The sequence below is a fragment of the Lepus europaeus genome, chromosome 12 (genome assembly GCF_033115175.1).
Source record: "Lepus europaeus isolate LE1 chromosome 12, mLepTim1.pri, whole genome shotgun sequence".
NCBI lineage: Eukaryota > Metazoa > Chordata > Mammalia > Lagomorpha > Leporidae > Lepus > Lepus europaeus.
Genome location: NC_084838.1, coordinates 11387305 through 11409652, shown reverse-complemented (window position 1 = coordinate 11409652; position 22348 = coordinate 11387305). Strand labels below are relative to the sequence as shown.

The 22348-nt window shown below is 39.4% G+C and overlaps 1 protein-coding gene across 1 annotated transcript in view; it reads left to right on the top strand.

Moving 5' to 3' along the window:
* The first annotated feature begins 4628 nt into the window (after nucleotides 1-4628).
* The window catches only part of LOC133770918 (olfactory receptor 1J21-like), a 39551-nt gene continuing 21831 nt past the window's right edge, over nucleotides 4629-22348 (top strand). The window contains 1 exon segment of the mRNA XM_062206710.1: nucleotides 4629-5117. Coding sequence (XP_062062694.1) covers nucleotides 4629-5117 — 489 coding nt within the window.

Genomic DNA, 22348 nt, shown 5'->3' with positions numbered 1-22348 from the left:
GCTGGATGTGGCCAGGTAGCTCTCATCTGTGCTCCAGGATGGGGTGAGAAATCAGCGTGACGTCCAAGTTGGGCATGGTAGATATCCTCTGCTGTCAGTAGTGGGGAGGGTATGATGACATCTGCAGGCATAATCACAGCCTCACCTCCTCTCTTCCAAAGTGATCAATGCCCAGGTTAGCCTAGAGTGGCAACAATCCCCCACCCATGCAGGTGCATGAACCACATAAAGAATCTGTGCATTTCCCAGTGTGAGCAGAGAACCCTCTGCAGTGACGCACCCCAGGAGATCAGGGAGCTCTGAGGCCAGACACCGCGATTGCCCAGTGATTCAGCTACACTCCACACCTATGGTGCAGTCACAGAATTCCTACAGTCATAGAACACAAGGCTTCCATGGTCAGAGGGTGCAGGAGTTCCACTCTCAGCCCTAGGAGCCTGCCCCTTCCATAAAGACTGCAGAGGTGCTCCCAGAGCCAGCTGCTTGTCAGTTTGAGACCTGGATCCTATGTTTTTTTGTTTTGAAATAAATCTTTATTTTTTATTTATTTTTTAAAGATTTATTTATTTGAAAGAGTTACACAGAGAGACAAGGAGAGGCAGAGACAGAGAGAGACAGAGACAGAGAGGTCTTCCATCTGCTGGTTCACTCCCCAATCGGCTGCAACTGCCAGAGCTGTGCCGATCCAAAGCCAGGAGCAAGGAGCTTCTTCCAGGTCTCCCATGCAAGTACAGGGGCCCAAGGACTTGGGCCATCTTCTACTGCTATCCCAGGCCACATCAGAGAGCTGGACTGGAGGTGGAGCAGCCGGGACTTGAGCTGGCGCCCATATAGGATGCTGGCACTGCAGGTGGCAGCTTTACCTACTACGCTACAGTGCCAGCCCCATGATTCATATGTTAGAGTGGAGGGATGGGAGTTCCTCACAGTCTTAAGTGGGTGCTCAGCCCCTGCCAACTCTCCAGGACAGACTCAGCCAGGGAACATGGCAATAGCTTGAAAAGTAGTGGAGTTAGTTCCTCAAAATGTTTTGGAGAATTCAGCTGTAACGCTATTGGATGCTGGACTTTTTCTTCATGGGAGAATGAGGGATTATTTTGCTTGTTCAGGGCCAAAAATTAATGGGTAGAATAGTCCAGACACGTTCTCTGAGTCCTGAGCCCAGTGGTGATCTCTTGGAAAAGATACCTCGCCATATCCTGTTGTGTCTCCTAAAGGATAGAAGAGATCTGAAAGATGTAGAGTTAAAGCTGGATTTGTGCTCTCAAGATGGCAGGTGTCAGTGGTGAAGGAATTCACAGAAGCCAGACTTTCTGCACCTGCATCATCATATGCTGTTGGGAAAAGCTGTTAGTACCTTGGCTACATCAGAGTGGGGCGATTGCCTTTCCACTCTTGCTTCTCAGCTAAAAATATGGGCAGTCTCAGCGTACCCTAGGGTGTCCCTGGAACCCAGGACGTCTTCCCAGATGACTGCAAGGGTGTAGTCCTTGCAGCTACTGCTTGGGCCCCTCCTTAAGGTCTGGTAGGAATTGGAGGCAATTAGTCTAGTTTGATTTCTTTCCTTAACCAGGAGCTTAGGGACTTTTCAAGAGTCCTCTCTGTGGTTTGTAAAATGGTATCCTCTCGGCTCTTGCTCTAGAGTGCAAGACAGACAGAGAAAGCTCAGGAGGTCCTGGACTCACAAGGCTCTCCTGTTGCTGTTTTGTTTCTGGTATCCTTAGTAGAAGCTGAAGACCCAGAAAGCTGTTTGATGCCTGAGTTCACAACATACTGGCGGAGGTCAGAGTGAGGTTGGAATTCTAGGTGGGCAAGGTGTGTATCTGTGCCTAGGGTCTCCATATGTATTCCTCATATATTCCATATGCATTCTGTGTGATGTTTCATTGCTTGTGCAACATGGATGTATGTATCTATTTTTGATGATTCTCTCTCCCTCTCTCCCTCTCCCCCTCTCCCATCTCTGTGTGTTTGTGTGTGTGTGTGTGTGTAATATGTGATTGACCCACAGCCCAGTATTTTTCCTCTCTAGACACACACCATGCAACTCCAAACAGACTCACATTAAGAAAGTGTAATTTTTTTGTTTTTGTTCCTTTCGTTTCAAACATTTGCTCCTCTCTCCTTCTCTGACTCCCTCATTTTTATCAGTGGACAGCCATCATCAGTGTGAGTAAATGAGTTTGCAGAATCTGAAGACAGAGAGATGTGTTCAGCAATCTGGAACAGACATTTTCTGAGTTGACTCATGACAGCCATGGGAAAGAAGCCCTGCATCTGTGCTCAACGATGTGGGTGTGATCTTAGATCTGTACTTGTTCCTGAGTGAGATTACATGTGTTTGAGAAAGTGGTGTGTGTGTGTAAGTGCTGCTTGCTTAATTTGTACATTGTGCTTATGTTTATGCGCTGATGCTTGTGAGTGACAGGAGCTCGTGCACCTTTATGGCCGACTACCTTCACCTGTGTTGGATGTGGGTCGGGGGTGGGGGGAGGCAGGCTGGAACCTCATCTCCAATGACGTGTGTGAGTGTGATAATGTATGCTGCTTGTTGCCTGAGTGGGAAGAGGCATGTGTGTGGAGTTGGTGATTTTAATGACTTTTGTGTGATGTGTCTTTGTGTTTACTTTTTATTGTGTGAGTATCTAGAGTGTCAGTGTATTTATCTGAAATGTGACTCTTACGTGCTGCTGGTTGTGTGCTTTGTATTGAGATGATACAAGTGTTTGCATGTGGTTGTGTGCATTGTTTTGTGTATCAGACCTTGTATGTTACTTGAGAGTTTTGATTTATGATTCCATAGATAATTTAGCCACACAGTCTATGTCCTGTCTGTCTATCAATATCTATCTATACATCTATCTATCGAGAGAGAGAGAGAGAGAGAAAGAGAGAGGTCTCCCATCTGCTGGTTCACTCCTCAGATGGCTGCAACTGTTGGGGCTTAGCCAGGCCAAAGCCAGGAACCAGGAGCTTTATCCTGGTTTTCCATTTGGGTAGTAGGGACCCAAGCACTTGAGCCATCCTCTGCCACTTTTCCTAGGCAGTTAGCAGGGAGCTGGATAGCAAGTGGAAGATCCAAAATTCAAACTGGTACCCATTTGGGATGCTGGCATCAAAGGCAGTGGTTTTATATGCTACACCACAATGGTGGCCAAGGTATAAAAATTTTTAAAATTTATGTGCACAATGGGTCTTCAAAAAGTTAATAGAAAATGCATATTATAAAAACTATGCATAGATTACATTTTATGGCCTAAATCAACTCATATTTTAATTTCATTTTTCTATGAGATTTTGAAGTATACTTGTATGTGTTTCGGGAGCTTCTGGTTAACCTCTATGAACTCAAATACTTCTTAAATTTCTTTAAACAGTGATTATATTTCTGTCTGAGATGGACAATTTCATGTGCATTTCCACACTTTGGCAGCTCCTGATGCCTGTAGTAAGTCTCCCAGTCTTCAATCCTGTCCTTGTACCTTTTTCTGGCCTTGGGAAGTGACCTCAGCTCTCTGGGGTTCAGACCTCATGGGTAAATGAGGGGTAACCGTTTCTCCTGTATAACGGCTGTTAGTAGGATGAATGAGACAATGCATACAAATTCTTCAGCACCATGGCTGGCCAATGGTCCTCAGTGCAAAGGAGGAATTTTTGTTACCTTTCCCCAAATCCTTTGTTGGTGTTATGGGGATTTCTTATTTTCCCATTGTCTAGGGAGGAACAGGAAGACGTCAAAAGCCTGTCCAAATGTTCCCTCCAAAACCTCAAGGTCATGACTTGATTTACTTTTCACAGCTCATGGGTCTTGCTTCCTTCTGCGTGCAAGGTTCTACTTGTAGCAAAGTTCCTAGCTGGCTCTTGCTTTCTGGTTCTTTGGTGAGTATGACAGTGAACAGCTAGGCTCTGCATAGGGGCAATCATTGCCTTCCTCGGTGGTCATGATCTGAGATAACCTGTGCCCCTGAGCAAGTACAAGGTCCCTGAGGAGGATTTGCTGTTCTACTTCTCCATGGTGCTGAATAAGTTTTGTCCATTGGGTCACTTACTTCTCAAATGCCATTATAAAGGAGAAATGGTTACTACTCCATTACTAGTGAGAAATGTGGACCTCAGAGAGCTGAGGCCACTTCCAAGATTGAAAACTAGGAGATCTACTGAATAAACCAAATTAGTAATGCCTAGTAGATTAACAATGTCTGATTCCTCTTTCCTGGTACTGGTTCCATGTTTTAGTCATAACGAATTACTGAGGTTTGCATCTTTTTCTTGATCTCAAGATGTCAACTCCTTCAATCCAGAAGCTTTGCATTTCTTGTCCACTATTACTACGCACATGCTCAGGAGTTAGTGTTGTGACTGGGACAAGTTTGTTCTCAAATAAATACATGTTGAATGAACAATTAATCTCCTTTCATTTATTTGGATAGAAAGTTGGTTAATGTGAGGGTTTGATATGTAGTTGGGGCTAGAATAGGACAGATTTGTGATTCATGCATCCAGTGTGAGAAAGAAACACAACTGTAACTGCAACAAGAATTTCGTATCGGAGGATATACTGATAATGGTCTGGTCATGTCCACTGACATAAACGAATCTCCTTGACTGCCAACAGAGAAAACACCAGCATGAGTTGGGAGAACCAGAGCCATGTGTCCATGTTCCTCCTCCTGGGGCTCCCCATCCGGCCAGAAGAGCAGGGCATGTTTTTTGCCCTGTTCCTGGGCATGTACCTGACCACGGTGCTGGGGAACCTACTCATCATCCTGCTCATCAGGCTGGACTCCCGCCTCCACACCCCCATGTACTTCTTCCTCAGCCACTTGGCCTTCACTGACATCGCCTTCTCGTCGGTCACTGTGCCGAAGATGTTAATGAGCATGCAAACTCGAGACCAATCCATCCCCTATGCAGGATGTATAGCACAGATGTATTTTTTCATACTCTTTGGCTGCCTTGACAATTTCCTTCTTGGAGTGATGGCATATGACAGGTATGTGGCCATCTGCCGCCCACTGCACTACATCTCTGTCATGAGGGAGGAACTGTGTATCTCATTGGTGGCTGGGTCTTGGATTTTCTGCTGTGCTCATGCCCTGTTACACACGGTCCTCTTGGTCCAGGTGTCCTTCTGTTTTGATGTTACCATCCCTCACTTCTTTTGTGAGCTCACTGCCCTCCTGAAGCTGAGCTGCTCAGACGTCTCCCTCAATGAGCTGGTCATCCTTACTGAGGGAGGAATGCTTTTTGTCATCCCTCTGAGTAGTGTCTTAGGCTCTTATGTCCGTATAGGGACCACTGTTCTGAGGGTCCCCTCCTCCAAGGGATTCTTGAAAGCCTTTTCTACCTGTGGCTCTCATCTTTTCGTGGTGTCTTTATACTATGGGACACTTGCAGGTGTTTACTTTTTCTCTTTGTCACAGAACCCCAGTGACAAGGACATAAGTGTTTCTGTCATTTACACAGTAGTCACACCGATGATGAACCCCTTCATCTACAGTCTGAGGAACAGAGATATCAAACAGGCCTTAGAGGTATTAGTCAAGAGGGCCAACCTCTTTAAGTGGCCATCACTAAATCATTATATTTGAGTCATGAGCACTGTGAGATGTGACTCCTAAGATTATTTTATGGAGATAACTGACGTAGTTTTTAAAATAATACATTTATGTATTCCACTATTATGTACTGTATCCTTGACAGGTCATCAGGACCAACTTTATTACTTACATTGTCAGCCCTCTAATCAATATTTGCTCATTTATCAACTTTTATAAGATATATGGAAAGTCTTAGGCAAATATGTATCATTATTATGGATTTACCTTTTTCTGCTTTCAGATATGTCATTTTTTACCTCATCTATTTTATTTTAAAAAATTTTCCCCACAGAACCCTTTTATTTAATGAGTACAAATTTCATAAGTGCAACTTGAGGAATATAGTGATTGTTCCTACCATACCCGCCCTCTCATCCCCACTCTCACCCACCTCCTACTTCTCTCCTATTCCCAGTACCATTCTCCATTAAGATTCATTTTCAATTAACTTTATACACAGAAGACCAACTCTACACTAAGTAAAAGAGTTCAACAATTTGCATTGAAATGTAATTGCATGGAAATGGTTTTTGCACACACACACACAGAGAACAAGTTTTACAGTTAATTCTCATACTACAACTCATTGAGGACAGAAGTGGCCAGTGAGCCCTATTGTTAAATTACAATCAACACTCATATGTATGATGTCAGTGATGACTCTAGGCTCTTGACATGAACCACAAACTCTGTCAGCATTTAGACAAGGCCATAAGCAAAGTGAAAGTTCTCTCCTCCCTTCAGAGAAAAGCACATCCTTCTTTGATAGCCATTTCTTTGTAGGACTTTTTTTTTTTCTACAATGTCTTGACTTTCCATGCCTGAAATTCTCTCATGGACTTTTCAGACCAGAATGCCTTAAGGGCTGATTCTGAGGTCAGAGTGCTATTTAAAGCAATTATCAATCTATGAGTCTCCTGTGTAGATTGCTTCCCATGTTGGAACATTCTTTCCTTTTAAATTCTATTATTATTACCAGACATTTGATCTTATTTATATGATCCATTTAACACTTAATCCTATCTCTATGATCATTTTAACATGTAATATGGTCACTTTAACGTTAAGATGACATTTTTGGCCAGTGCCGTGGCTCAATAGGCTAATCCTCCGCCTGCGGCACCAGCACACCAGGTTCTAGTCCTGGTCAGGGTGCCGGATTCTGTCCCGGTTGCCCCTCTTCCAGGCCAGCTCTCTGCTGTGGCCCGGGAATGCAGTGGAGGATGGCCCAGGTCCTTGGGCCCTGCACCTGCATGGGAGACCAGGCGAAGCACCTGGCTCCTGTCTTCGGATCAGCACGATGCGCCGGCCGCAGCGTGCCGGTGCGGTGGCCATTGGAGGGTGAACCAACAGCAAAAGGAAGACATTTCTCTCTGTCTGTCTCTCTCTCACTGTCCACTATGCCTGTCAAAAAATTTTTTAAAAATAAAGAAAAATGATAACATTTTTACCACCCAACTTAATGGAATTTGGAGTCCAATGGCAAGTTTTTAAACTGTACCCTTAGAAGTAAGTATGTAGGAATACATGCAGAGCTATACAGCTTTACAGTTACAAACTTCCTCCTCCCTCTCTTATTCCCAGTCTTATTTTTGATTGAGGTCTATTTTCAGTTGACTTTGTACACATATGATTAACTCTAAGAGTTCAACAAATAGTAGAAAGAAGAGAATAAAAAACTGTTTATTGACAGTCAAGACAAGGGCTATTCAAGTCATTGCTTCTCAAAGTGTCAATTTCATTTCTGCAGGTTTTCTTCTAGGTGCTCTATTAGTTTTCACAGATCAGGGAGAACGTATGGTATTTGTCACTTTTGGATGGGCTTATTTCACTAAGTATGATGTTTTCCACACCCATCCATTTTGTTGCAAATGACTGGATTTCTTTTTTTTCTTTTTACCACTGTATAGTATTTTATGGTGTACATATTCCATAATTTCTTTATACAGTCTTCAGTTGATGGGCATTCAGGTTGATTCCATGTCTTAGCTATTGTGAACTGAGCTGCAATAAACACAGGGGTACAGATAACTCTTTTATTTGCTGATTTCATTTCCCATGGGTAAATTCTCAGTAGTGGAATGGCTAGGTCATATGGTAGGTCTATATTCAGATTTTTGAGGTGTCTCTAAACTGACTTCCATATTGGCTATACCAGTTTACATTCCCACCAACAATGGATAGGGTACCTTCCCCCTACATTCTTGCCAGCATTTGTTGTTGTTTTTGTATGAAAGCCATTCTAACAGGTGAGGTAAAACCTCATTGTGGTTGGCTGGCACCATGGCTCAATAAGCTAATCCTTTGCCTGTGGCACCAGCACACCTGGTTCTAGTCCCAGTCAGGGTGCCGGATTCTGTCCTGGTTGCCCCTCTTCCAGGCCAGCTCTCTGCTATGGCCCGGGAGGATGGCCCAGGTCCTTGGGCCCTGCACCTGCATGGGAGACCAGGAGAAGCACCTGGCTCCTGCCTTCAGATCAGCATGGTGCGCCGGCTGCAGTGTGCCGGCTGCGGCAGCCGTTGGAGGGTGAACCAGTGGAAAAGGAAGACCTTTCTCTCTCTCACTGTCCACTCTGCCTGTAAAAAACCAAAAAACAAACAAACAAACAAAAACACCTCATTGTGGTTTTGATTTGCATTACTTGATGGCTAATGATCTGAACATTTTTTCACATGTCTGTTGGCCATTTGGATTTCCTCTTTTGAAAAATGTCTGTTTAAATCCTTAGCTCATTTCTTCACTGGGTTTTTTTTTCATTATTGCAGAATTTCTTGATCTCTTTGCATATTCTGGTTATTAATCCTTTATTAGTTGTGTAGTTTGCAAATAATTTCTCCCATTCTTCACTTTGCTGAGTGTTTCTTTTGCAGTACAGAAGCTTCTCAGTTTGATGATAACTTTGCCTTTGATTGCCTGTGCCTCCGGGGTCTTTTCCAGGAACTCTTTGCCTGTCCCAATGTTCTCTAATAATTTGATGGTATCAGGTTGTAGATTTAGGGCTTTAAACAATTTTGAATTGATTTTTGTGTAAGGTGTAAGCTAGGGGTCCTGCTTCATATTTCTGCATGTGAAAATCCAATTTTACCAGCCACCATTTGTTAAAGAGATCGTCCTTGCTCCAGGGATTGGTTTTAGCTCCTTGGTAAAAAAAAAGTTGGTTGTAGATGCATGGACTAATTACTAGTGTTTCTATTCTGTTCCATTGGTCTATATGTCTATTTTTTGCCAGTACCAGGCTGTTTTGATTATAATTGCCCTGTAGTATTTCTTGAAACATGGTATTGTGATGCCTCTGGGTTTGTTTTTGTTATATAAGATTGCTTTAGCTATTTGAGGTCTCCTGTGTTTCCAATGAATTTCAGCATCAGTTTTTCTAGATGAGAAAATAATGTCTGGTATTTTGATTGGTATTACATTGAAACTGTAAACTACTTTGGAAAATGAACATTTTGATAATAGTGATTCTTCCAATCCATGAACATGGAAGTTTTTTTTTTTGTATCTCTTATTTCTTTCTTTAATGTTTTGTAATTCTCATTATAGAGATCTTTGATATTCTTGGTTAAATTTATTCCAAAGTATTTTATTTTTTTGGTAGCTATTGTGAATGGGATTGACCTTAGAAGTTTTTTCTCAGCCATAGCATTGTCTGTATACAAAGGCTGCTGATTTTTGTGTATTATTTTATATCCTGTTGCTTTATCAAACTAATTCCAACAGTCTCTTGGCGAGGCTTTTGGATCCTATATATATAGAATCATGATATCTGCAAATAAGGATAATTTGACTTCCTCCATTCAAATTTGTATCCCTTTCATTTCTTTTTTTTCTTGTTTCATTTCTTTTTTTGTTTCAATTTTGTTGATTTCTTCTCTAATTTTAATTATTTCTTTTCTCTTACTAGTTTTGGGTCTAGTTTGCCATTGTTTTTCTAGATTTTTGAGATGCATTGATAACTCATTTATTTGGTGCCTTTCCAGTTTCTTGATGTAGGCACCTATTGCTATAAACTTTCTTTTAACTAGAGAGTTTAGACTATTTACATTCAAGGTTATTGTTGATAAGTAATGATTTGTTCCTGCCATTTTTCCATAAATATTCCTATTTTTAACTTTGGATTTCCTTTATACTTTTACTGGGAGATTCCTTCCTTTATCTTCTTCTATCGTGATGGCCATGTTTCTGTGCTTCTGTGTGCAGCACATCCTTAAGCATCTTCTGCAGGGCTGGACAGGTGGGTGACAAATTCTTTCAATTTCTGTTGGTCATGGAAGGTCTTTATTTCACCTTTTCTCATTAATGAGAGATTTGCAGGGTATAGTATTCTGGGTTGACAGTTTTTTCTCTTAAGACTTGGAATATATCTCACCATTCTCTGCTAACATGTAGGGTTTCTGATGAGAATTCTGCTATGAGTCTTATTTGAGATTCTCTGAAAGTAATCTAGCGTTTCTCTTGTGCACATTTTAGAATCTTTTCTTTACGTTTTACTGCAGATTGTTTGATAACCATGTGTTGTGAAGAACTTTTCTGGTCATCTCTATTAGAAGTTCTATGTGCTTCCTATACTTGGATGCCCCTTTCTTTATACAGGTTAGGGAAATTTTCTGTTATTATTTCACTAAAAAACCTTTGATCCTTTCTCTCTTTGTAAACCTTCAGGAAGTCCTAGAACCTGTATATTTGGTCTTTTTATAGTATCTTGTAGATTCCTAACAATGATTTTTAGTTTTCTAATTTCTTCTCCTTGTGTTTGGTCTGACTGTATAATTGCCTGTGCTTTGTCTTCTGTGTCACATAGTCTTTCTTCTGCTTCACTGGTCTGTTGTTTAGGCTTTTCTTTGCATTTTTTATTTCTTCTATTGAATTATTCATTTCCAAGATTTCATTTTGATTTCTTTTTATAGTTCAACTTCGTGGGAGGAATTTTCATTCATGTCATATATGGGTTTCATTAGTTTTTGCATTTGTTTCTGATTACTTCTAAGTAGTCCTATTTTTTTGATTTTTGGATTCCATTTCTGGCATTTCTTCAATCTCCTCATCTTTGTAATATAGTATTGAAGTGTTGTGTTCTTTTAGGGGCACCATGTTGTTTTCCTTATTCTTGTTTCTTGCATTGGTGTATTTATTATTAAGCATTTATGGAACTACTCATTGGTTTCTTCATTGTTTTTTCATTGCAGTAGCTTTTTATCTTTGGACTATGTGGATTAGTGGAGTTCTCCTTTCAGGGAATAAATTAGGGGCATGTGGTGGGTGTGACCAAGGAGTTCTGTTCATTGCTCCAGGACAAAGGCATGTCTGAGGTGACATATCAAGGTTTGGCATGGTAAATCTCCTCTTTCTTTTTTTTATCAGAGAGGAGGTTTATCTTGTCTGTTGGCTTAGTCTCAGCTGAGCTTCTCGAAGGACACCAGTGCCTGTGCACTAGCCCCAATCAGTACGTTATTCATTCATTCTGCCATAAGGACCACACAAAGATCTGTGTGGTCCTCCGTGTAAGCTCAGATTCCCCAGCAATGTCCCTCACCAGGTAACCAGGGAGCCCTGATAGTGTGGATCCTCCCACAGTGACTGCAGTATCCCAGCCATACACAGCCTCAGTGTTTTCACAGTCCCAGCACACAATCCTCCCACAGTCATGAGCACTCAGTCTCTTATCTGTTCTCCTTACTAGACTTAGGAGTCTCTGCTTGGCTGGTTGTTGGGCCTGGACATCAGCTGGTGCAACTGTTACATATGTCCAAAATGGTGCCTACTCTCTATCAGTTTGTTACAGGATGCCGTTGCAGTGTGATTGGGGAGAGAGAAACATCCCTTCTCGCTTTTTCTTCTCTAGTCTGGCAGGTTCACTGTCCTGCCACTGTCCCCCACAGAGCTCCAAGCCGAATTCTCTATAGGCTTTTCCTGCAGCTTTTTTGCCAGTGTCTTGGGCTGCAGTCTTGTCTCACCTCACTCTCCAGTGCTGGTGCAGAGGCTCTCAGCTGCTGGGGTCCTGAGTTGTGGGTGTGCTCGCCCTCCATGTAGGCCCACTGTGTCCCCCAATTTGCATGAAGTTTCCTCTGCTGTTTTCTCCCTCACTCTTCCCTGAGACTGCTCTCAGGACTTCTAGGACTCTACTGGGTTTATTTAAAAGGAGTTGGAAGACATCTCTATTTGAATTAAATGATATGCTCTGATTTGAATATTTTAATACAGGAGCCACTGTGCAGTTGCTCCTCATGTGGGATCTCTGTCCTTAATGTACTGTACATTGTGATTTAATGCTATAACTAGTACTCAAACAGTATGTTTCACTTTGTGTTTCTATGTGGGTGCAAACTGTTGAAATCTTTATACTAAATTGATCTTCTGTATATAAAGAGAATTGAAAATGAATCTTGATGCAAATGGAAGGGGAGAGGGAGTGGGAGAGGGGAGGGTTGCGGGTGGGAGGGAAGTTATGGGAGGGGGAAGCCATTGTAATCCATAAGCTGTACACTGGAAATTTATATTCATTAAATAAAAGTTAAAAAAAAAGAAAAAAAATATTAAATATTTGAATATTAATTCAAATTCAGTTCTTGTAAGCACTGGTTTCAAAGAGGGAGGGAATAAGTTAAGGGGGGGGGGAGAAGTAATCATTTTGAAATGAATTTTCATTATTAAAATCTTACCCACAAGAGAAACTAATTCAACCCTTTTGAAAGTCACAGTCTAGGAATTCATGCTCATCACAGTATCTGAAATTGAATCATAAGGTTGTGGAATACTTCCTTTCCTCATAGTTAATCACCACATCCACAGGACTTCAGTTGAAGAATAGTGGATTACAACTGAGATACAAGGCACAGAAGCTATGTAAAAAGAAGTCTCTACAGACATCCAAAGACAGTAAGAGAGAAAAAACATGGAAACCAGGAAACATTGGGGCCTCCAACACCTGTAGCTATTGGAAACAGTAAACACAGCCTAATTCCTAGTCTTCCAAGCAAAAATGCTCATGGTGAACATTCTATTCATTTTTTAAAAGATTCATTTATTTTAGAGGCAGAATTACAGAGAGGCAGAGGCAAAGAGAGAGAGAGAGAGAGAAGTCTTCCATCCACTGGTTCACTCCCCAAATAGAAGCAATGGCCAGATATGGGCCGGTCTTAAGCCAGGAGCCAGGAACTGCCTCTGAGTCTCCCATGCGGGTGCAGGGGCCCAAGGACTTGAGCCACATTTTACTGCTTTCCCAGGCCATAGCAGAGAGCTGGATTGGAAGTAGAGCAGCAGGTATTCAAACCAGCGCCCATGTGGGATGCCAGCAGGGCAGGTGGCAGCTTTACCTGCTATGCCACAGCACCAGACCCTATTCATTTCTATTCACTCAGTTATTATTATCTAGAGCATCAATCCAAAATTCAACAAGACATTATAAGATATGCTAACAGGCAAAAAGCCCAACATTCTTACAGTACAAAACAGCCATTGCTGGAAGCCAGGTAGCCACGTGGCCCAACCACCCATGTCAGCCCCACCCCCATCCTAATGGGATTCACTGCTCCTGCTTCCCTACCCGCCCTCCCTGGAAAAGTTTTAAAGGGACCTGTTCCTGAACACGTGGCTCTCTCTCTCTTCCTCTCTGTCTCCTGACCTCTGTCTCTGTCTCTGTCTCTTATACTCCCCTTCTCCCTCTTTTTCCTTCTTCGCCCCTTCCCTCTGGTCTGTCGAGTTTCCCCCAATAAACTCTTTCCCTTAAAAAAAAAAGATATAAAGCAAGCATCAAAACCAGACTTTACAGATGTTGGAAACATCAGTCATGAGTGTTAAAATAACTGAATAAATATGCCAGACTGTCTAATTGGAAAAGTAGAAAAAGATCCAAGAATAGATGTTACGGTAAACAGAGAGCTGGAACATGAATACTCTGTAATTTTCCTCATGTAAAAATAAAATTTATTCCTAAATCTGTATATATGAAATACATGAAACTTGTATAACTTAAATAAAATTTTTAAAAAATGCTAAATAATAAAAATACAGTTTATATTCTGTTGAACATCTTTCCAATCTTCTGATATTATTAACCTTCTTATTTCTATGAACCTTCTTATTTCTATCTCTAGTTGACATGTACACAGGGTATAAATTTGACAATAGAATTGCATCATCAACAGCTATGCACACTTGTTACTGTATATCATAATGGTATCTTGTTTCTCTATTAATAATGATTAAAACCAAATTTACCCAACAGACATGTGCAGTACATTTCATTCAACAGGTGCAGAATATACATTGTTCTCACTAACACATAGCATAATCTCCAGGGTAGATGAAATGTTGGGCCACAAAACAAGTCTCCACAAATTAAAAATGTCAAATCATAGCATATATTTATTATCTGACCACAGATTAATAAAACCAAAAATCAATAACAAGAACTTTAGAAATTATAAAAATATGTGGATGTTAATCAGTGTTCCATTGAACAATGAGTAAATTAAATCAAAAGATTATCTTAAAAAATTTCTTGAAACAAATGAAAATTTAAACACAATATTACCAAAGTCTATAAATACAGGAAAAGCAGTACTAGAAGAAAGTTTATAACAACAAGTGCCTACACTTAAAAATATTTCAAATAAAGAACATCAAAACACCACTCAAGTTATTAAAAAAGCAAGAACAAAGCAAATCCAAAGATAATAGAAGAAAAGACAGAATTGAACAGAATTAAACAGAGACCAAAAAATGCAAAAGATCAATAAATAAAGCCAGAGTAATCAAGAAAATAGAGAGGCAATATCCAGGTAAATAAAATCTGAGATGAAAAAGGACCTACCAGACATACAAATGATCATTGAGCTTTCTATTATTAACAAACCAACAAATTGGAAAACCCAGAAGAAATGGATAAGTTCACATTACATGTACACCACGAGGACATAGAAAACTCGAGCAGACTAACACAAGTAATACTACTGAGTCAGTAATAAGTATCCCAAGAAAGAAAAGCCCAGGACTGGATGTCTTTACTGCTGCATTTTACTAAATCTCCTAAGAAAACTAAGATCAATTTTTCTCAAACGATTCCAAATTATTGAAAGGGGGAAGCCCTTCCAAATTCCTTCCATGAAGTCAGCATTAGCCTGATATCAAAGCCAGACAAGGACATATACACATACGAACTACATGCCAACCTCCCTGATCAACATACATTTCTCAACAAAATACTAGCAAATCAAATACAACAGCACATAAAATCCAACAACATAGCAAAAAGATCACTCACCATGACAATGTGGGATTTGTCGCAGGATGCAGGAATGCTTCAACATACGCAAAACAATATACATCATATATATGATACATCATATCTATAGAATAAAGAATGAAAGCCATGTGATCATCTCAACAAATGTAGAAAAGCATCTGATAAAATTCAAGAATCCTTCATGATTAAAAACAATCTTCAAATAGTTATGTAAGTAGAAGGAATACCTCTGAATACTTCCTCCACGATCTGGCACAAGACAAAGATGTCCATTCACCATTCTTATTTACTATGGTACTAGATGTTTTAGCTGGAGCAATGGGCAAGAGAGAAAAAAAACCACATTCACATAGAAAAAGAGGAGGTCAAATTATTTGTGTTTATAAATGACTTGATTTTGTATACAGGAAAACGTGGAGACTATACCAAAAACTGTTAGAACTGATAAATGAATTCAGTAAGGTTGCAGGATACAAAATCAACACACAAAACCAACAAAGTTTTAAATACACCAATAGCAAAATTATTGAGAAAGAAATCAAGCAGTTCCATTCAAACAGCTACCAAAAAATTAACAAAATCATCAGCAACAAAAAACTACCAGGAGCAAATTTTACTAAGAAAATGAATGATCCCCTACAATGAAAGCTACCAAACACTGAGAAAGAAATTAAAGTGGACATAAACAAATTGAGAGACGTTCCATGTTCATAGATTAGAATAATTAATATTAGAATTTCCAAATTGATCTACAGATTCAGAGAGGCTGATTTCAAAATATAAATGACATTCTCACAGAAATTTTAAAAAGTGCCCCTAAAATATGTATTGGAAACACAAAGACTCTGAATAGACAAATAAATCCTGGGCAAAAAAAGAACAAAGCTGGAGGTATTTTACAATACCTGATTTATTTATTTTTTAGAAATCTTTATTTAATAAATATAAATTTCATAGATACAGCTTTTGGAATATAGTGATTCTTCCCCCCCATACCCACCCTCACAATCCCATTCCCACCCCCCCCTCCTACTCCCTCTCCCATCCTATTCTTCATTAAGATTCATTTTTAATTATCTTTATATACTGAAGACCAACTCTATACTAAGTAAAGATTTCAACAGTTTGCACCCACACACACAAAGGATAAAGAACAGTTTGAAGACAAGTTTTACCATAATTCTCATAGTATAACTCATTAAGGATAGAGGTCCTACATGGGGAGCAAGTGCACAGTGACTCCTGTTGTTGATTTAACAATTGATACTCTTATTTATGATGTCGGTGATCACTTGAGACTCTTGTCATAAGCTGCCAAGGCTATGGAAGGTTTTTGAGTCCACAGACTCCGTCAGTATTTAGACAGGGCCATAATCAAAGAGGAAGTTCTCTCCTCCCTTCAGAGAGAAGTACCTCCTTCTTTGATGGCCCCTTCTTTCATTTTTTGCCACAGTGTCTTGGTTTTCCATGCCTGAAATGCTTTTCATGGGCTTTTTAGCCAGATCTGAATGCCTTAAGAAGTAGTTCTGAGGCCAGAGGGCTGTTTAGGGCATCTGCCATTCTATGAGTCTGATGTGTGACCTGTTTCCCATGTTGGATCATTCTCTCCTTTTTAATTCTATCTATTGTTATTACCCAATACTTGGTCTTTTTATGTGACACTTATTCCTATCTTTATGATCAGTTATGTACTTAAAATGATCACTTTAACTAGTAAGATGGCATTGGGACCTGCCACCTTAATGGGATTTGGAGTCCCATGGCAAGTTTTTAGCTTTACTGTTAGAGGTAAGTCCGTGGGAATGTGTGCTGAACTGTACATTTCCACATATCCTTCCTCTCTTATTCCCACTCTTTATTTTTTATAGAGATCAATTTTCAATTGGATTTAAACACCTATGCATGGTTCTGTTAAGTAAAGAGTTCAACCAGTGGTATAATACCTGATTTCAAAGCATACTCTAAAGCTAAAGTAACTAAAACAGCATGATATTGGCATAAAAGCAGATACATAAACCAAGGAAAACAGAATAAAGAAGTTAGAAGTAAATCCATATCTACAGCCAATCTGTTTTTGACACAGGCAATAACAATATACATTAGAGAAAGGAAAGCCTGTTTCATAAATGGTCGTGAGAAAAGTAGATATATGAGTACATATACAAAAGAGTGAAATCGGCCTTTACCAAAAGTAAAAATAAGACTCAAAAAGAAATATTCATGTGTATCTATTTATGTGCAAATGCCACATTTTGTCAAACTGTTTTAAATCTTTGTCAAATAAATTCATGGAAATTATAGACCCTATAGTTTCAATGATTTTGTGACTATTTTAATATTTACATAAAGGAAGTTGAAAATCTTTCATCTGGTTATTGTTTACGGCCCTTGCCTAGTTTCCTGCTGGACTACGGTCTTTTTACTTTTTATTTGTTGAACTCTTTATTTACTAGAGCAATTAAGCCTTTGACTAAGATATAAATTTTGTTAAAAATTTTATTTAAGTTATGCAAGTTTCATGTATTTCATATTTACAAATTTAGGAACATAATGATGCTTCACCACCATCCCTCCCACCTGCACATTCTCCAATACTTCTTCCTCCTCCCCTTCCCATTCCCACTCTTCATCTAATTTGAGTTTACTTAATGATCATAAAGTTAACTCTCCACTAAGTAAAAGACTTCAGCAAATAGTATAAGGAAAAAAAACACTGTTCTTCAACCAAATAAACAAGGGCTGTAAATAATCTCAAAATGACCATTTCACTCCAATACATTACATTTTAGGTACTCTATAGGTACCGTGGACCAGGGAAAACATATGGTATTTGTCTTTTGGGGACTGGCTTATTTCACTAAATATAATGGTTTCCAGTTGTATCCATTTTATTGCAAAGACATGATTTCATTTTGTTTATAGCTGAGTGGTACTCCATAATGTATATATACCATTAAATGTACCATAATTTCTTTATCTAGGCAACAGTTGACAGATATCTGGGTTGGTGCCATATCTTAGCTATTGTGAATTGCACTGCAGTGAATTGAGGGTATGGATAACTCTTTTTTTTGAATCTTTTATTTAATGAATATAAATTTCGAAAGTACAGCTTATGGATTACAATGGTCCCCCCCCAATAACTTCCCTCCCACCCACAACCCTCCCCTTTCCCGCTCCCTCTCCCCTTCCATTCACATCAAGATTCATTTTCAATTCTCTTTATACACAGAAGATCAGTTTAGTATATATTAAGTAAAGATTTCAACAGTTTGCACCCACATAGTAACACAAAGTGTAAAATACTGTTGGAGTACTAGTTATAGCATTAAATCACAATGTACAGCACATTAAGGACAGAGATCCTACATGATATTTTTTAAAAATTGATTAATTTTCTATGCAATGTCCAATTTAAAACCAAGTGTTTTTTTTCATTTTCAATTATCTTTATATACAGAAGATCGATTCAGTATATACTAAGTAAAGATTTCATCAGTTTGCACCCACACAGAAACACAAAGTGTAAAAATACTGTTTCAGTACTAGTTATAGCATTACTTCACATTGGACAACACATTAAGGACAGATCCCACATGAGACGAGGGTACACAGTGACTCCTGTTGTTGACTTAACAATTTGACACACTTGTTTATGGCGTCAGTAATCTCCTTAGGCTCTAGTCATGAGTTGCCAAGGCTATGGAAGCCTTTAGAGTTCGTTGACTTTGATCTTATTCCGACAGGGTCATAGTCAAAGTGGAAGTTCTCTCCTCCCTTCAGAGAAAGGTACCTCCTCCTTTGATGGCCCCGTTCTTTCCACTGGGATCTCACTCGCAGAGATCTTTCATTTAGGGTTTTTTTTTTTTTTTTTTTTTTTTTTTTTTTGCCAGAGTGTCTTGGCTTTCCATGCCTGAAATACTCTCATGGGTTCTTGAGCCAGATCCGAATGCCTTAAGGGCTGATTCTGAGGCCAAAGTGTTGTTTAGGATGCCTGCCATTCTATGAGTCTGCTGTGTATCCCGTTTCCCATGTTGGATCGTTCTCTCCCTTTTTGATTCTATTGGGTAGTATTCGTAGACACTAGTCTTGTTTGTGTGATCCCTTTCACTCTTAGACCTATCAGTGTGATCAACTGTGAACTGAAATTGATCACTTGGACTAGTGAGATGGCATTGGTACATGCCACCTTGATGGGATTGTATTGGAATCCCCTGGCACATTTCTAACTCCACCATTTGCGGCAAGTCCGATTGAGCATGTCCCAACATCTCCTCCCTCTCTTTTTTTCACTTTATATTTAACAGGGATCACTTTTCGGTTAAAATTTAAACACCTAAGAATAATTGTGTGTTAATTACAGAGTTCAAACAATAGTACTAGAACAAAAAAAATACTATAATGGATGAAGTATTGTATTGTACATCAACAGTCAGGACAAGAGCTGATCAAGTCAAAAAACATTATGCTGAGTGAAATAAGCCAGTCCCAAAGGGACAAATATCATATGTTCTCCCTGATCGTGACAACTAACTGAGCACCAAAGGGGAAACATGTTGAAGTGAATTGGACACTATGAGAAACAGTGACTTGATCAGCTCTTGTCCTGGATAACTCTTTAATATGCTGATTTCTTTTTGTTTGGATAAATCCCCAGGAGTGGGATGGCTAGTAAGATGTAAATTAAAAATATGTTATCTGGGGCCAGTGCTGTGGCACAGTAGGTTAAGCCACTGCCTTAAGTGCCAGCATCCCATATGGGCACTGGTTCACATCCTGACTTCTCCACTTCCAATCCAGTTCCCTTCTAAAGTGCCTGGGAAAGCAGTGGAAGATGGCTCACATCTCTGGGCAAATAATGATTCAATTAATGGCTCCCATGTGAGAGACCAGTTGGAGATTCTGGCTCCTGGCATCAACCTGGCCCAGCTCTGGTATTTGTGGCCATTTGGGGAGTGAACCAATGGATGGAAGACCCCTCCCTCCCTCTCTCTCTGTCTCCCTGTTTTTCTCTCTCTCCTGTCTGTCTTGCCTCTACTCTCTCTGTAACTCTGCCTTTTGAATAAATATTTAAAAAATGTTATTTCAAGAAAATGAATCAAAGATCTAAATATAAGGCTTTAAACTATGAAAAAACTAGAATAAAACACAAGGGAAATGCTTTCAGACCTTGGTGTCAGCAAAGATCTTTAAAACTCCCCAAATTATGGGCAATAATAGCAAAAGTAGACAAATGTGATTACATTAAACTAAAAGCTTCTGTACAGCAACAGAAACAGTCAATAATGTGGGAGAATAAACTAAAAAATAGGACAACATATTTATCTGACAAGGTATTAGTTTCCAAAATATGTAAAGAACTCAAATAAGTCAATGGCCAAAACCCAAATAATCTATTTTAAATTGGGTGAAGGATCTGAACAAACAATTCTCAGAAGAGGATACACAAATGACAAGCAAGTATATGAAAAAATGCTGAACAAAACTGGTCAGTTTGGATATGTTGTTTTCATTTTCTTCATTTCAAGGAATTTTTGATTTCCCTTTTTATTTCTTCTATGACCCACTATTCTTTCAGGAGCATGTTGTTCAGTCTCCAGGTGTTTGTATAATTTTTGAGGTTTCTTTTCTTTTTTAAATTACACTTTTCTTTAATGAATATAAATTTCCAAAGTACAGCTAATGGGTTACAATGGCTTCCCCCTCCCAAACTTCCCTCCTACCCGCAACCCTCCCCTTTCCCGCTTCCTCTCCCCTTCCAATCACATCATGATTCATTTTCAATTCTCTTTATATACAGAAGATCAGTTTAGTATATATTAGGTAACGATTTCAACAGTTTGCCGCCATATAGCAACACATAGTGAAAAAAAAATACTGTTGGAGTACTAGTTATAGCATTAAATAAGAGTGTACAGCACATTAAAGACAGAGATCCTACATAATATTTTTTTTTAAAAAATTAATTAATTTTCTATGCAATGTCCAATTTAATACCAGGGATTTTTTTTTCATTTCCAATTCTCTTTATATACAGAAGATCGATTCAGTATATAATTAGTAAAGATATCATCAGTTTGTACCCACACAGAAACACAAAGTGTAAAAATACTGTTTCAGTACTAGTTATAGCATCACTGCACATTAGATAACACATTAAGGACAGATCCCACATGGGATGTAAGTACACAGTGACTCCTGTTGTTGACTTAACAATTTGACACTCCTGTTCATGGTGTCAGTAATCTCCCTAGGCTCTAGTCATGAATTGCCAAGGCTATGGAAGCCTTTAGAGTTCGCTGACTTTGATCTTATTCCGATAGGGTCATAGTCAAAGTGGAAGTTCTCTCCTCCCTTCAGAGAAAGGTACTTCCTTCTTTGATGGCCCCGTTCTTTCCACTGGGATCTCACTCACAGAGATCTTTCATTTAGGTCTTCTTCTTTTTTTTTTCTTTTCCATGGTATCTTGGCTTTCCATGCCTGAAATACTCTCATGGGTTCTTGAGCCATATCTGAATGCCTTAAGGGCTGATTCTGAGGCCAGAGTGTTGTTTAGGATGCCTGCCATTCTATGAGTCTGCTGTGTATCCCATTTCCCATGTTGGATCTTTCTCTCCCTTTTTAATTCTATCAGTTAGTATTAGCAGACACTTGTCTTGTTTGTGTGATCCCTTTGACTCTTAGACCTATCAGAGCCATCGGTTGTGAACTGAAATTGATCACTTGGACTAGTGAGATGGCATTGGTACATGCCACCTTGATGGGATTGTATTGGAATCCCCTGGCACATTTCTAACTCCATCATTTGCAGCAAGTCAGATTGTGCATGTCCCAAATTGTACATCTCCTCCCTCTCTTTTTTTCACTCTTATATTTAACAGGGATCACTTTTCAGTTAAAATTTAAACACCTAAGAATAATTGTGTGTTAATTACAGAGTTCAACCACTAGTACTAGAACAACAACAACAACAACAAATACGAAAAAGGATAAAGTATTACATTGTACATCTAGAGTCAGGAGTAGAGCTGATCAGGTCATAGTTTCTTATATTGTCCATTTCACTTCCACAGGTTTCCCCTTTGGTGCTCAGTTGTCGCCGATCAGGGAAAACAAATGAAATTTGTCTCTTTGGGACTGGCTTAATTCACTCAGCATGATGTTTTCCAGATTCCTTCATCTTGTTGCAAATGACTGGGTTTCATTGTTTCTTACTGCTGTATAGTATTCTATGGAGTACATGTCCCATAATTTCTTTATCCAGTCTACTGTTGATGGGCATTTGGGTTGGTTCCAGGTCTTAGCTATTGTGAATTGAGCTGCAATAAACATTAATGTGCAGATGGCTTTTTTATTAGCCAAATTAATTTCCTTTGGGTAAATATTTTTTCCCATTCTGTCGGTTGCCTCTTCACTTTCCTGACTGTTTCTTTTGAAGTACAGAATCTTCTCAATTTGATGCAATCCCAAATGTTAATTTTGGTTTTTACTGCCTGTGCTCCTG